The 14,575-nt window shown below is 47.3% G+C and overlaps 1 protein-coding gene across 7 annotated transcripts in view; it reads right to left on the reverse strand.

The window, feature by feature from the left end:
* CPAMD8 (C3 and PZP like alpha-2-macroglobulin domain containing 8) overlaps window positions 1-14,575 on the reverse strand; it is a 47,314-nt gene that overhangs the window by 6,300 nt on the left and 26,439 nt on the right. For all 7 annotated transcript variants that reach the window (XM_068164940.1, XM_068164941.1, XM_068164939.1 and 4 more), the window contains 14 exons: window positions 14,090-14,246; window positions 13,590-13,664; window positions 12,297-12,462; window positions 11,681-11,767; window positions 11,242-11,378; window positions 10,741-10,896; window positions 10,316-10,378; window positions 9,724-9,962; window positions 9,072-9,159; window positions 5,885-5,959; window positions 5,095-5,200; window positions 4,893-5,003; window positions 4,067-4,279; window positions 3,576-3,650 (listed from right to left, as the gene is read on the reverse strand). In XM_068164940.1, coding sequence (XP_068021041.1) covers window positions 3,576-3,650; window positions 4,067-4,279; window positions 4,893-5,003; window positions 5,095-5,200; window positions 5,885-5,959; window positions 9,072-9,159; window positions 9,724-9,962; window positions 10,316-10,378; window positions 10,741-10,896; window positions 11,242-11,378; window positions 11,681-11,767; window positions 12,297-12,462; window positions 13,590-13,664; window positions 14,090-14,246 — 1,748 coding nt within the window. The remainder of the gene's footprint in view (window positions 1-3,575; window positions 3,651-4,066; window positions 4,280-4,892; window positions 5,004-5,094; window positions 5,201-5,884; window positions 5,960-9,071; window positions 9,160-9,723; window positions 9,963-10,315; window positions 10,379-10,740; window positions 10,897-11,241; window positions 11,379-11,680; window positions 11,768-12,296; window positions 12,463-13,589; window positions 13,665-14,089; window positions 14,247-14,575) is intronic.

The raw sequence follows: 14,575 nt of genomic DNA on the forward strand, positions 1-14,575 counted from the left end.
AGCATCAAACCAAGCTGAGCCTGCACAAGTCTGGTGGCAAATGCAGAAGGGTCTCAGACAAGATAAACACCACGTGGTTCTCCAAGAAAATGGCATTTCCTGAAGAGTAACAACACTTGATGCAGTTTCATCAACCTGCCCTGCACTTGATTTGGCTCCTGGAGTTTTGCATCCTTTTAGGAAATCAGCTTTAGCCATGGCTCATCAGAGCTGCAAACCCAGAGCACCTGAGCTGACTTAAACCCATCACATGCTTCAGTGCTAACACACCAGTGAGCCCCAAGGAGAGCTGGGCAGGAGGGATGCATTCACTTGTTAAACTTTGATTCACGTACTGTGTGGTTGACCTGAGAGGAGCCCAGAGAATTAATGAAAATCACATGCTGGGAGCTTTTTCTGATGCAAGATTTAGCCAGTTTTATTTCTGAATGCTCCTTCTGCCAAGGCTGCTCAGCTCAGAGAAGGATCTGCCTTCCAGGAGACTCCAGCACTCCCAGACCTTACAAAGAAAGCCAGCTCTGAGCACCTGGGCCTTGACAAAGAGATCCTTCTGGCATACAGCTCTTAATTCACCATCTGCTTAAAAATGCAGCACACAAATAAAACAAGAACCATAGAATGCAGTGAGCTGGAAAACACCTCTGGAGGTCATCTACTTCAGCTCCCCTGCAGTATTGCAGGGACATCCCCACCTAGAGCAGCTTGCTCAGAGCCCCATCCAGCCTGACCTTGAATGTCTCCAGATGGCATCTTCCACCTCTCTGGGCAGCCTATGGCCAGGGTGTCATTACCCTCAGTGCAAAACATTTCTTCCATCTCTCCAGTCTATATCTCCCTCTTTTAGTTTGAAACCATCACCCCCTGACAGAATATTCACCATGCCCCTCACCTTCCTAAGAAAGCTGCCAACTTCTGGAGAGCAGAGGAAGGGCAGAGCACAGGATGATGTCTGTCACATTGGACATGTGCTGGTCTGAACTCTGGTGCACAACGAGGACAGGGGAAGACACAGACTCTTCAAGAATTAACATGTTTTACCAATTTGTCAGGACACTTGGAAGCCAGGGGAAAATTGAGTGGAAAGCAGCCAGAGAAAAAATCTAGTCCAGTTTATTTACTAGAAACACCATGAAACAAACTGTCCTATTGACCCTGCTACTCCTTGGTGAGATTTATTGTGAGCTATCAGCAAGTTCAACATGAGCCTTGGAAAGGAGCACAGGTGTCTCCTTCAGAAAATTGTGATTCAGAAAGGCAGAAGGCTTGGCTGGCAGTAAGGAAAACTGTGAGAAGTCCTGCAACAAACAGGGTCAGAGAAGGAAGGCAAGGAGGTGGTGCTCCAGATGCCAGAGCAGAAATTCACCTGCAGCCCATTGAGAACCATGGTGGAGCAAGTACACAGCTGTAGACTGTGAAACGCTGCATCAGAATGACTAGGCTAGAGCTAAAGGACTGTATCCCATGCAGACCCCACACTGCCTCAGGCTTATCCTAAAGGACTGTCTCCCACCAGAACAATACCATATTGGAGCAGGAGAAGCACAGAAGGGGAAAGCAGTGGCATAGACAACATATCATGGACTGACTATGCCCTTAGAGACACTAGTGGAAGGTATCCCTGCTCATGGCAAGATGGTTGGAACTAGATCATAAGGGCACCAGAGTTGGAAGTGGCCTCTAAAGGTCATCTAGCTTAACCCCCCTGCCTCCCCCACCACTACCCTTCATCTTCCCAAAGCAGCTCCTGCTCCCTCTACACCATCTTCCACCCTGCCTAAACAGCTCCTGCTCCACCACCACCATTATTGCACCCATCTCAGAGCTGGAGGCAAGACCCTCAACCAGCCAAGATACCACACAGAGGAGCTCAGCCCCAGCAAGGAGCCCCAGCCAGCACCCATGGATGGGATTGGAATAGTCATCAATTCTGGTCCTAACAACCGGGGGGCCACCAGGCCCCCCGGCCTTTGTTGACGCCACCACCACCATCACCCAGTGTGCACCAGGGGCACTCACCAGAGATGAGAGGAGGCTCCTCAGCCCAGATGGGCTCAGCTTGGGGCTTCTGCCCTTCCTGGGGGGGATTAAATAGGGAAGTGGGTGGGGAGGGCAAAGTGGCCACACCTGGGGTGGGAGGAGACTCCAATAGAGCACAGGTGCTCTGGGTTTGAGGGGAAAAAGGGGGAAAATGAGCTGGGTGGGGTGGAAAAGGTGCAGGCTGTGAAGCCAGTGTTCTTGAGAAAGAATGGATATTAAAATAATATTCAAATATGAATTATTGGCTTTTAGTGATTGCTAGATGCTTAATATGGCTACTTTCAGGATATTCCACTTCTCTTGGATATTACGTAATTTATTGACAAACCCAAGTATGACTTTGATAGGCCAATATTAAGTTCAACAAACAAAAAACCTACACAGCTTCTGCTAAGGTAACTGTATAGTGTTATCGTCTCAGCAAACTCTTTATCTCAACCCAGAGGGGTTTTTTGGGGGTTGTTTTCCCACCCATCTGTGTGGGGGGAAGGGGCCTTGCTTCTGAGAGCAGGCTGTGTGAAGCCAGGACACGGCTAGGCTGAAGAGGAGCCAACGGGTTTAGCTGGCAGAGTTGAACTCTCCTACAGTTAAACAGGAACAGTCCCTGCCACAATGAGCCCTGTGGTCTCTCTCCTGTGTGAGTATGGAGACAATAGGAGTATGAGGTGGAAACCCTTTGTTCTCCAGGCACAAGTGCTTGAGTTACAAAGGAAAGTAAAGAGAGAGTTCTTCCAGCAGGAGAGATGCACTGCTCTACCTTGAGTGGTTCTCTGGTCCTAGTACATGGGCATCAGATCCAAATTTGAGTAGGGGAAGATCTGGATGAGGCACTTGGTGCCATGGTTTAGTTGATTAGATGGTGTTGGGTGATAGGTGGGACTTGATGATCTCAAAGGTCTTTTCCAACCTGGCTGATTCTGTGATTCTGTAATATGAGCACCAAATAAAACAGGCAGCCAAATCCCTGCCTCCTCCATCTACTGACCTTAAACATTTCTGCTCACTAAGGGCCTTTATTCCAAACAGAGCCTCTGAGAGAATCAAGACTGACAGCTCTATTTGTGCGCAGACCTGCTGCAGACCAAGTTAATGCCTCTAGTTCTTGCACTGGTTTGGACTGTTGTCATGTCCTCTGCAGTTGTTTGTTGGAACATCAGCCTTGTTTCCAGCTTCATGTTGAAGAAAAGATCACAGAGAGAGTCTTGTTCAAACATACCAGAGCAGAGAAAAGAGGAGAGTCACTTCACTTCTGTGAAAAATTACCTAACTCTTGCCTGTTCGCTGAACAGAGCAGGTATGGTGCAAGGTTTCCTGATAGGAAAAGGACCAGAAGGGGCATTCTGTTGTTGAAGTTATCACCCTAAGTGTCCTTGACATCCTCATATTTCTGAATGTTCTGTCTTTTCTAAAAGATGAAAAAAGTCAGCATCTTTACTTCAGTGTGCTTGAGAGCCACAGACCCTTTTCTACAGTGACAGGATAAGCTTCACCTTAGCTAAAACAAAAGGCCCTGGGTAAATGCAAAGGTCTGAGGGTACCTGCTGCAGTCTGCTGAATGCTGGGTTGCTCAGCAGTGTGGGATTTGGTCTCCTTTTCTTCTGGCAAAGCCTTGGCTGTGAAGAGAAGAAATGCTTTGGTCATAAAATTTGTTAATGAATCTCTAGAAAATGTTTGCACTTCCACAGGTGGCAGAGTCAGGTCACTGAACTTCTACACTGCACATCTTGAAAGCCCATGCAGGATCTCCCAAGAGTGTTACAATTCATGGCTGGTTAGTTTTGCCTCCAGATAAGGCAGTGTCACTAGTTCTGTCTCAGGTTCACTCTAGTAGAAGATGTACTCGAGAACACAAATGCAGTTGAGACAAACAAGAAGGCAGCTAGCTGCTCTTCCAACTCGATCCTCTGTAGTATGAGCAGCAAAACAACACTCAGGTGCTGAGTTCTTTCCCTACCACACCTCTGCAATTAGCATCATGTCCTGTTCTGCAACTACATTGTAACAGAAAACAGAGCTGAGTGAAACCTACAGGCAGAACACTGGGACATGGGCATCTGTTCTATCCTTGTGTTATTCCTGCAGGATGCTACTTCCATCTGGCAGTGGTTAGGGTAGATCTGTCCATCTGATCCACAGACAGGCTCCCCATCATAGCCACAGTCTCGGGAGCACAGGCACTGCTCAAAGTACTCATGCTCCAAACAGCCAAAAACGTTATTGCATGGCCCTGAGTGGACAAAGCCTGAAAAGCAAACAAAAACATCCAAATCAATATTCTCGCACCACATGGGGAAGGGAAGGTGGAGTAGCAACATCCTTCTGATGCAAGTTTTCATGCTGAATCCCCCAAGACTTCTGCTAGGGATTTACAAACTTGGTGGGAAAGAAGCTTTCTGACAGAGCCTTGTTGCAGCAGGCTCCAGATACTAGGATAAAGAAACTCTTTTGTGTGACCTAGGGGACAGAAAGCAATGTGCAGTTTCTGGGCAAAGTGACTCTTCCAATGATGTATGGAAGTGCTCAACCTTCCTCCAGGTTACTGCAGACTTCTACTGCAAGATAGTTTAGAGAAAGAAACCCAAACTGCATTTGAAAGAGTTTTTAGCCTCAATTCTGTTAACACATCTCACCCTGTGCAGGTTCTCCCCAGGTTACACATTCTGTCTTGTCTTTGAAGCAAAGTGACTTCGGTGACTGTGGAGCAGACTTTTGGCTGTCATCCCACACACTGTCGTAGAGCCTCCAGTAACCCAGACTGAAGTCAAGCATTCTTCTAATGAGAATTTTGGGTTCCAAACCCCCAGATAGGTTTAGGCTCCATTTTCCAAAAACTCTGCTTGACTTTGGTGACTTACCAACCCACTGGCTAGCCAAGCTCTCCACCTCATTGCAGGCTGGCCCATCGCAGAGCTCCCGAGCCAAGGGACTGTTTTCACTCACATTGTAGAATCGAGTTGCTTCAAAAGCTGCAGGCCCAGCAAGAAGGAGAAATCACAACTGAGCCTTGTGCCCAGAGCTCTACTGCTGCCAAAGGTCAAAAAGCAGGGAGGCACATACCTGGCTCATAGTAGTCATAGACTTTGATGGGAACAGGAGCTGTTTTCCCAACTATGTGCTCTCTGAAAGCTTGAAAGTTCACACAGGTCATGCACTGGCTTGGTATCTGTGTGAAATGATGGCAAAAACTCATTGCAACCAAACCTGCACTTGCAGTGCAGACAAATGAATGCTGCCTGCCCCTGCTACAGCACACTGTGCTGGACACCTGGGGAAGATGAAGACTGCTCCAACACTAAGTGGAGAGGCTAAGACCATGAACAAAAACCAAACTGAATGAATTAAAGCTGATGCCTTGCTGACCTCCAAAGCACATACCTGCTGTACAGCAACATGGCAAAGTCAAACCTGAAACTCAAGCTGGGTTCTCTAGCTTTCCTAACTCCATTCCTGTCATCAGTCAGCCTGCTAATACTGATGGCCAAGACAGGAGAGATCTCATTTTCCATTCTCAAGTATGTGCCTGGAGATTTGAATTAGGCTTCATTTTTATTCCATCCTTTTAGTCATGCTAGTTGAGTCTGAAGGTGAAATTATTTTGAGGCAAGGACTAAGTGATGTCTCCCAGAAATTCTATATGGGCTGAAGCTAATCACCTGCCTCTTTCAATCCTTTAGTTTCCAACTAAACCCCCCACACCTACTTGCCCCAAAAGAGGTTCAGGGTAGTTAAAGCTGCAGGGTAAATCCTCATCTGTGAGGTACCATCACCACACTGCATTGATGCCTGAGCCCCTGGGCATTTGTCTTTGGTTGAAAAGCAACATAATTGTAAAATTCAGTGTCATTACCTCATCAAAATAAAACAGGACTTTTCTTCCATCCACTTCATATCTTTTCAATCCAATTTGCTTGTTCATCAATAACTGGGGAAAAATGCAGCAGTTTTAGTTTCATCTCCTTCCAAAGCAAGCAGTTGGAAATGAGGGGAGAAAGATTTTAGACTGGAAGCAGTCCCTTCCCAGCCCCTTCAGGTACTGGAAAACTGCTTTAAGGTCTCCCTGGAGCCTTCTCTTCTCCAGGCTGACCAGCCCCAACTTTCAGCCTGTCCTCATAGCCAAGGTGCTCCAGCACTTGGTTCATCTTTGTGGCCCCCTCTGGACCCTCTCCAGCAGGTCCATGTCCTCCTTGTGTTGAGGGCCACAGAGCCGGACACAGCACTGCAGGTGAGGTCTCACCAAAGCAGAGAGAAGTGGCAGAATCACCTCTCTATGTAGCTAATGAATCTCCACTAAAATCTAAATGCTATCATCTGATAGAATTCTACAGAGGTTTATTGTTTAAACCCCCAGAGGAACTCCTCCTGTGACAGTGTGTGTCTGGAATGCCAGCACCTGGCTCTGCTAACGGTGGCCATGCTGTGTCCAGTCAAGCAGCCATTGGATAAATTGTACTCAGGAGACATCCATCATGTGAAAAACATTGGCTCCAGAAGCTGGGGAGGATGAAGGGCTCTGGAAAATGACTCTTGAGCTCTAATCCCAGTTTGGGGAGCAGCGCAAGGGCCAGAGCAGACACTTGAATTCTGTTCTCACAGGGTAAAGAACAATCCCACTCGTGACACAGCGCGGACATTGCTGTAGCATTTTGGTGCTGGGTTTGGTGGGTTGGTTTGGGTTTTTTTAATATTCCTAAGGTATTTTAAGAATGAAAACTCTGTGAAAAGGAAGACAAAGCCTGACTTTCACTACATGTTAGAAAGAATGACATGAGGCAAAAAGCACCTCTGAAATGTGCTCAAACCTGCTACCAACAGCTGCGCACTTCTGCAGCACAGAGCTGCTAGCTGTAAAAGCCTGCACACAGCTTCCTGCCGTGGCTGTAACAAGCCAAGGAACATGTGTTTAAGTCCCACGCAATGTGGAAAGGGCCAATTTAATTTGTCCTTAGAATTTTAGGAGCCTGGTGGTGGCTGTTACTACTCAGCAGTAGATGGCTGCAGACGGTCCTTTTATGAGGGCGCAGAGAGGCTGGCGCCACTGGGAAATGCTCAGCTCAGCTAAAATTGCTTTTTTCTGGTGAGGTTTGATATACAGCAGCCTGTGGTGACCTCCTGACCTTGTCGACACCCAGCGTTGTTATGAGGACTTGTGGCTGCACAGCCAGGAGGCTGCCCAGGAACTGCAGCAGAGCATTCATTAACCACCACTACCCCGGGTGCAGGTGGCTGTGCTCCCCTGTGAGGGCAAACAGCCAGAGAAAGAGGAGTTACAGCCCTGCTCCTGCCCACCAGAAGAGGGGAATGGGTGTGGTGACAAGAAAATGCAGCAGTGGGAGTGACAGCACTTGCCTTTGCTGAAGGTGGTGACCGAAACAGAGACCAGAGCTTCAGTGGAAAAATTCACTTTTGTCAGCATGGTTTGGATGCACATTTGAAAGCTATGAATGAGTCACAAGGGCTGTACCTGCACCTTCACTGCCTACTACACTTGAGCAAGTTTACAGATGCAAAGGGTTTCTGCAATAAGAAGGGTGGAATTCAGCTCTCCATGGGGAACATTCCCTCTAGAAGATGCAATATCCTTCCCAATTTAGAAGGATCTGCTATCGCCCAAAGGAAGTTATTCTGTTCTGGGTATGGAAATAAGACTGCCCAGTACTGAAGCCCAGAATCCCAGCATGATGGGGATTGGAAAGCACCTCTGGAGATCATCCAGCCCAACCCTCTGCCAAAGCAGGGGGCCCACAGCAGCTGTTTAGGAGCATTTGGGACCTTCTCGGGACCCTCAGCCTGGAAACTCTCATCTCTGCCAGCAGCTTGTTGCACATGACACAAAGTCAGCCTCAAAGGCCAGTAGGCAAAGAAAGATTGACACATTTTACACACATGCATCTGAAAACACAACTTCTACCATGCAGCTGGTGATACAAAACAACCCTGATTCAGCACACATCCCCCTGGAGAAGGACAGCAGCACAGCTCCCTGAAACAGAAAGGATGCCAGTGTCTTCCCAGGGACTGACACAGGACTTTCTATGGCTTCAGTAACAGACTCTGACAGCAGCTTTTATAGAGGTTGTAAGTTCCCGAAGAGGAACATATTGATCTCATTTTCTCCAAGAAAATGCAGTGGTGTTTATAGTCTAAATTAGCCAAATCAAGTGAAATCCTGGAGAAGACACAGTAATGGGCACTTCTTGAGTCAGGATGTCAAAATAAACTGCTTGCTCTTCACTACAACTCTGCTTTTAAAATCTTTCCTCAAATCCCTCTTCCTCCCAGTGAAACGAGGATAAAAGTTCTTACTGAAAGAGATCCTTTTGGAGGCAAAATACTTTTTAGTTCTTTACAGGTCTCTCAAGGATGCAAAGATGTTACACCTCTTTACTTAAACAGTCCTTAAAAAGTCTTTGCAGCACAAACCCCAGCAGTGCACACACTGCAGTGCTGCCAGCAGACCTAAAGCCATGCTGAAGGTTAGGGTTCATCTTGCTTGGAGGGCTGCCCCCTCCCTCTGGACTGCAATAAACATGATGATGTGCTCCCAGAAGAGAGAGAGGAAGGGGGGAAAAAAAAAGGGGGGAGACAGGGGCATGGTGGTGTCAAAAAAAAAAACACAAAAGGCAAAAAAATCCAAGACTTGAAGCCTCCGAAGAAATGGAATCCAGATGCTGGAGATAACACAGCCCACAAAGAAGCTATAAACAGCTCCTGTTGGAGCACATTTTCACTTCAGCATTTCCAAGAAGCTTTGCTGTAGTTACTGTGCACTGCTCTCAGGACTAAGCCTCTGCTTGGCCGTGCTGTGCACATTTGCCAACCCTGCTCCCAGTGTCTCTTTACTCATTGCAGAGAAATGGTTTTTGACAAGTGAAATCTCCTGCCCCACTCTTCCCCCATTCCAATTGCAATTTGCAGGGCAGTGCTCTAACACTAACAACCTTTGCTTCCTCCTGCTCCCCAGAGGGAAACCCTGCCAATTAGAGAGCAGGTGCTGGCCCAAGACCATGCCTGGTGCTCTTGTCAGAGGATCTTACCTGCTCTAGACTCTCGATGTCTGCACGAAACCCTGAGAACAAGGGCACTTCTAGGACAGCCATGTTAGAGGACCCAGAGTGCAGCCACCTTCCCATGAGGACAACAAGAGAGAAAGAATGAAAACAAACTCAGGATTCAAGGTAACAAATGGTACACGGACAACTCAGGATGGAGACCAACTGAAACTTCAGTGGAAAGAAAATAAATGACAAGAATCTACTCCTCTTTGAAGGAGTTGTTCACAGCCACTGTCTACTTGCATCTACAAAATGCCCTTTTCTGCTTTTACTCCACAAAACTTAAGCACAACTCACAGAGGGCAGAGATGTAGGAGATGTCCAGACAGAACAGCAGAAGGAAGGCTGTAGTCTCCCGTGGGGCTGCTTACCTTACTCAATTAATCACTGAGGAAATAACCCCTTGGAGTAGAAGAAACTTAAATTTCTTGAATCTATAAATGAGAGGGATCTGCAAAGTGCTTTGGGAGCTGTTAATGAAGCTACTGCAGCTTTGGTATTATCCCATCTTTAAAAATGGAATTTCTTTCCATGGAACAAGGAGATAAGCAAGAGACTGAGAGAACTCATTAATACATCTGTGTTGCGCCTTTGCCATAGATCCCACCATGGCAACAAGCATCTCCTCTCCTACCTGGTGCACGTCTCCAGTATGACTTTGTATTCCCAGTGGTCCTGATCTGAGGCTGGGTCATCATCATCCACCAGTGCCCTCTCTCTCTGCAAGGCTTCAGATCGATTCTCATCTGGAGAGACAGACCGCAGGGGATTTGGAGCTTGAAGATGCTGCTCTGACTTTGGCTCCTTCAGGTTAACCAGGAGCTGGAAAGCTGGTTTGGCAATAGGATCAGGTACATTGTAAGTGACATCAATCTGTAGCAGAAAGGGGAGGAAACCAAACATTATCAGAGGGGTTTGTTAGATCCCAATCTTTGATAGCATCCACAAGTGTTCCCCAAAGAGCAGCATAAACATCAGAGCTCCCAGAGAGAGGTGATGGTGGACACGGGCAACAGGGGCTTTACTACACAGTTACACAGAGGTAGAACTGTGCCAGAGCAAATTCATTCCAGTACAATCACATCTACTTCTATGAATTAAAGCAACAACATCACCTATAATTACTGTGGGAGGAATTCAAAGTGCAGCTCTGCCCTCCCAGCAAATGGATTATGAAGTTTTAGAGCTCTGCTGACATGCTTCCCTTAGCCTCATGGCAACTTTACCTGCATCAGACAGCAGCCTTCACCTTTGGCACTCACAAACAGCCCTGTTGGAATACTGGGGATCTGGAGAGAATCCACAGTTAAGAACCAGACAAGACATGGCACTCAGAATGGAAACAAACACCCGTTTTAACTTTAGTCTGTACAAAAATCTCTCTGGCTATAAAGGAGGCTGGAGAAGTGCAGGCTATGGCTCACTCTCTTCAGCCACCTGCCCCTAACAAGGGTAAAATGAAGCAGCACCACAAAATAAGCCTCAGGCACCAGTTCATGTCAGAACCCAGCCAGAACCCCCCTGAAAGTCCCAAGATCTCAGTGCCCAAGTTGTACTTTTACCATTACTGAAGTGTTCCGAGCTGTGATCCTGAGCCCAGCTCACACAGGGCACTTACAGAGTGTGGCTACACAACCACAAAGGCACCTACCACTGCTGTCTGGAGGACTTTCTTATTCATCTTGTTAAGCTCAAAGGTCTCCTGGTAGTCTAAATTAGTAGAAGCCAGAGAAATGGTCAGGTTGACTCCTCCAACATAAGAAAGGATGGCATATTCTGCCAGAGCCTGCAGGGCTACACATGTGTCCTAGGGATCACAAGAGGGTTGATCAGAGCAGTGAAGAATACAGGAGCACAGTAAACTTAGAAGCAAGCACTGCTGTACAGACATCAGCACAATCTTCCTTATTAACTCAGATAGCAAAAGCAGTATCAGGTTTTGTCCAATTTTGCTGTCATCTGTAAGGACAAAGCCTAAGCTCCTCTCAAATCATCAGTTTGAGAAGGGAGCAGCAAAGAGAACTGGGAAGTTTTTCTTCTCACCAGGACACAGACAGTTTCTGCCTAGACTCTAGATGGAAACCCTGACTGCCCATTCCTGAATCAAGGGGTTCTGCATGCACTGGAACTGCCTCCTCCAGAGGCTGCCCACCTGAGTGGATGAGAACCCCCCAAGTGCATTCCTTTGCTGTGAAAGCCACTTCACCACCGGCAGCGCAGAGGCCACGTCTCCGAGGAGTGTGTATGTCAGAAGCGCGTAAGATGTCATTTCCACTTCTGCAGAAACAACTGAAAGAGAGGAGGCAAAAAAGCCAATTACAAAACTACCTGATAATTAAAATACCATCTAGAAGTGAAAATCTAGGCAACAGACTTGGGGGGGGGGGGGGTGTTCTTATTTTTTCAGTTTAAGCATTGTAGAAGTAAACACAGGAAGAGAAAAATGAAGTTAAAAAGATGTCTGATGTCCGCGCCAAGATTCATCACCTTCCAAAGAGATCTCTGCCTCCAACATAAACTCATTCCTTCACACAATAAATAACCTTTATCTCTACTTCACTGTTCCTTCATCTGTTTTGCAGTGCAAGTACCTGACTGAGAGAGGCCATCATTGAACCCCATGAAGGTATCTTCATCAGTAACGAGAGTGCCTGTCAGGCTCCAGTGCATGGACCCATCTGGAACGACAGGGCAGAGGGACGTGCAGGTTATTGCAGCAGGGCTGCAGAGCCCCTGTGTGCGTGAGGAATCAAATTCTACTTTTGCATTGATTCAGAGACCAGACTCATAGCCTGAACTGCACTGTCCCTGCTTTTGGACAAGCATCCTCTGGGCAAGAGGCTCTCATGGCAACTACAAAGATGGCTCAGCATGACACATCAGTTAGTTCTTGGGTTTCGGAATAAAGCATACATCAAGGAATGAGCTGCGTTCCAAGGAAAACTGTCACTCTGACAGGAAAGGCACAGCAGAGCCTCTGGGGAACCTGCCTCCCTTCGGCATCAGCCGCATTCAGGGAACCAAGGTGCTGGCCCTCTACAGAGGAGCAGGAAAACTTTTGACTCCCAAGTCAAGCAGTGCTGTAGGAAGCACTCACCTCAGCCCCTCTGCCCTCCAGAGATTCAAACATGTCATGCAAGCTGCAAGGGCTTTTTGCTCGCTCCTGCAATAGGCCTGTCAGCACAGGGGCTGCCAGCAGCACCATACCTTGGGTGATGGCCAAGCTGTTCATCTTGTGCAGCGCCAGGGACGCAGAGGGGCTGCGCAGCAGTGTCAGGGTGTATGCAGTCAGGGCAGTTGTGTAGGGGTCTGTTGCTGAATACAAGTTGGACTCCAAGAAGACTTTTGCTTTGTCAACAGCCCTTCTTTCTTCCTGTATTTCAGGGAAAGCAGCAAGAATCACTTTATTCCATTAAACCCCCAGCCAGGAAAGAGGCATTTGGCTCTCTGCAGAGCAGCACTGGCACCTTTCCTCTCCGAGGAGAAGCCAGGCAGCACAAACCCAAAGAAAGGAGCAGGCAGCATAGCAGATCCTGCTCTGGCAGGGGGGACGGACTAGATGATCTTTCAAGGTCCCTTCCAGCCCCTAACTCTCTGTGATAGCAGCAATGTTCTAGAGTAACACTGAGATGCATTTTCCCCCCTGAAGCTGATGATAGCACATGGCCCTGCAAGGCAGCAGCTGCAGAGAGCAGAAGCAAGCTGGCTGCTCTGTGTCTGATTGTGCTCCTGACACTCTGGAGCGTCTGGCAGACGCCAAAGGATAATAAAGGCCAAGGTTCCCAGGGGTCCCTGCAGCCAACAAACATGTTTTATTAACTCCCTCAATGACCTCACCATGTAGGAACGTGGCTCTCATAATTTATAGAAACAATTTAATTGGACTTGATGTAATTCAGTTTCCTTTGATTTCCCTTTGGCACTAACCTTCCCCTTCCTCATTTCCTAGCTAGGATCATTAGGAACACTTGCAGAACCTTTAGATCCACAGAAATTTCACCTCAAAAGCCAGAAATGCTGCCTTGCCACACAGAAGCCTGAGAGATCATCACATCCCTTCTCAGAGGGGGACTCTGCTGAGGGGAGGCACAAAGTGGCTCTGGGAGCATTGGAGGAACTCTAATTTTTCTTTAATAAGCTTGAAGGGTTTCCATTCCAACAAGAACTGGGGGCTAGGGGCTATCTGCTTGCAGCAGCAGCATGAGCTCAACTCTTCAAGTGCTACAGAGATGCCACCAAGATTCTGACTCCAAACAAATACTGCTGCTTGCGCTGCCTGTTTTGAAGTCTCTCTAGATTTTGCCCCAATGGGCAACCCTTTTATCTGGGTACAGATCACCAAGACATGCTGCAGCACCCACAGTGCCTCCTGTGCAGCACCCACGGTGCCTCCTGTGTTAACCTTCCCATTCCACCTGTGCAAACCTCCTTGCCCCCCCACTGCTCCTTCCCTCAGCTGCTGAAGAGCAAGTGGAGAATGCACAGCCAAGGTTGTGTTACCTCAGAAGTTACACCTGTCTCCAGAAGAGATGCAACCACATAAGCTGTCAGGGAGATCTTACCATGGATTCCACCCTGGAGGACAACAGACACAGACCACTGCATGAAAACTAGAGGAAAGGATGCTGGATAAAAGATTAATGAAGCAAGGCAAAGAACATGTCCTGGCTATAAAAGAAGCTGTGGCATCACAGAACGTCTCATTCGTAGATAAGGAGCATGAACTTTGGGAACCAATCCAGCATTGTCCCTTCCTTCCCAAGCAATAGCTGAAACACACTAAAACACTCTAAGACTTGTTTCTGAAGGGTTTTGCAAGACCTGACAGCTCCCAAGCATGCTCCAAGAGATTGGTTTCACTCAAGTTCTTCTGGTTCTCCCCACTACTCCAACCTCTCTGGTGCAAGTCATGAGGCATAAGGAAACCACGCTGCTTCATGCTTTGAAAATAGCTTTAGAAATGCACCTATTGCATCATGTGGAGTCTGTACAGTTTTTACCTGAATGTCCTTGTTTAGTATCCTGCCCATAGCAGGAAAAGAGCCATCCTCTTTCTGATGCTGGATGATCCAGTCTTTGGCAGCTGTCAGTTCTTTTGGATCAATGAAAATAAACCCTCGAGACTGGGCAAAGGACTTGAGGACAAAAGCTGTTAGCCTGTAAATATGAATTTAGCATTTTTACTGAGAAAAATTCAGAATGATGCATCAGAAAGGGGAGAGCAACATTCTGAGAGAGCACAAGCTGTGAAAATCTTGTTGGGGAAACACTGAACACTGTTAAAGACATTCCTAGTGCTGAAAACAACTGAGCACTGCCCACGCTTCTGGATAGAAGTGGGGTCACATTGGAAAGTGTAGCTGGAAGAGAGCTTTGTCTTAGTTATGGCACACTCTGAGTTCAGTTCCCCTGAGAGGTGCTCATCTGCTACCCAAGTTATTAAAGCTTTTAACTTAAGAATCAATTCCTTATAAACATGGAATTAT

The sequence above is a fragment of the Melanerpes formicivorus genome, unplaced genomic scaffold (genome assembly GCF_026170545.1).
Source record: "Melanerpes formicivorus ecotype bairdi unplaced genomic scaffold, bMelFor1.0.p_v2 SCAF_83, whole genome shotgun sequence".
Taxonomy (NCBI): domain Eukaryota; kingdom Metazoa; phylum Chordata; class Aves; order Piciformes; family Picidae; genus Melanerpes; species Melanerpes formicivorus.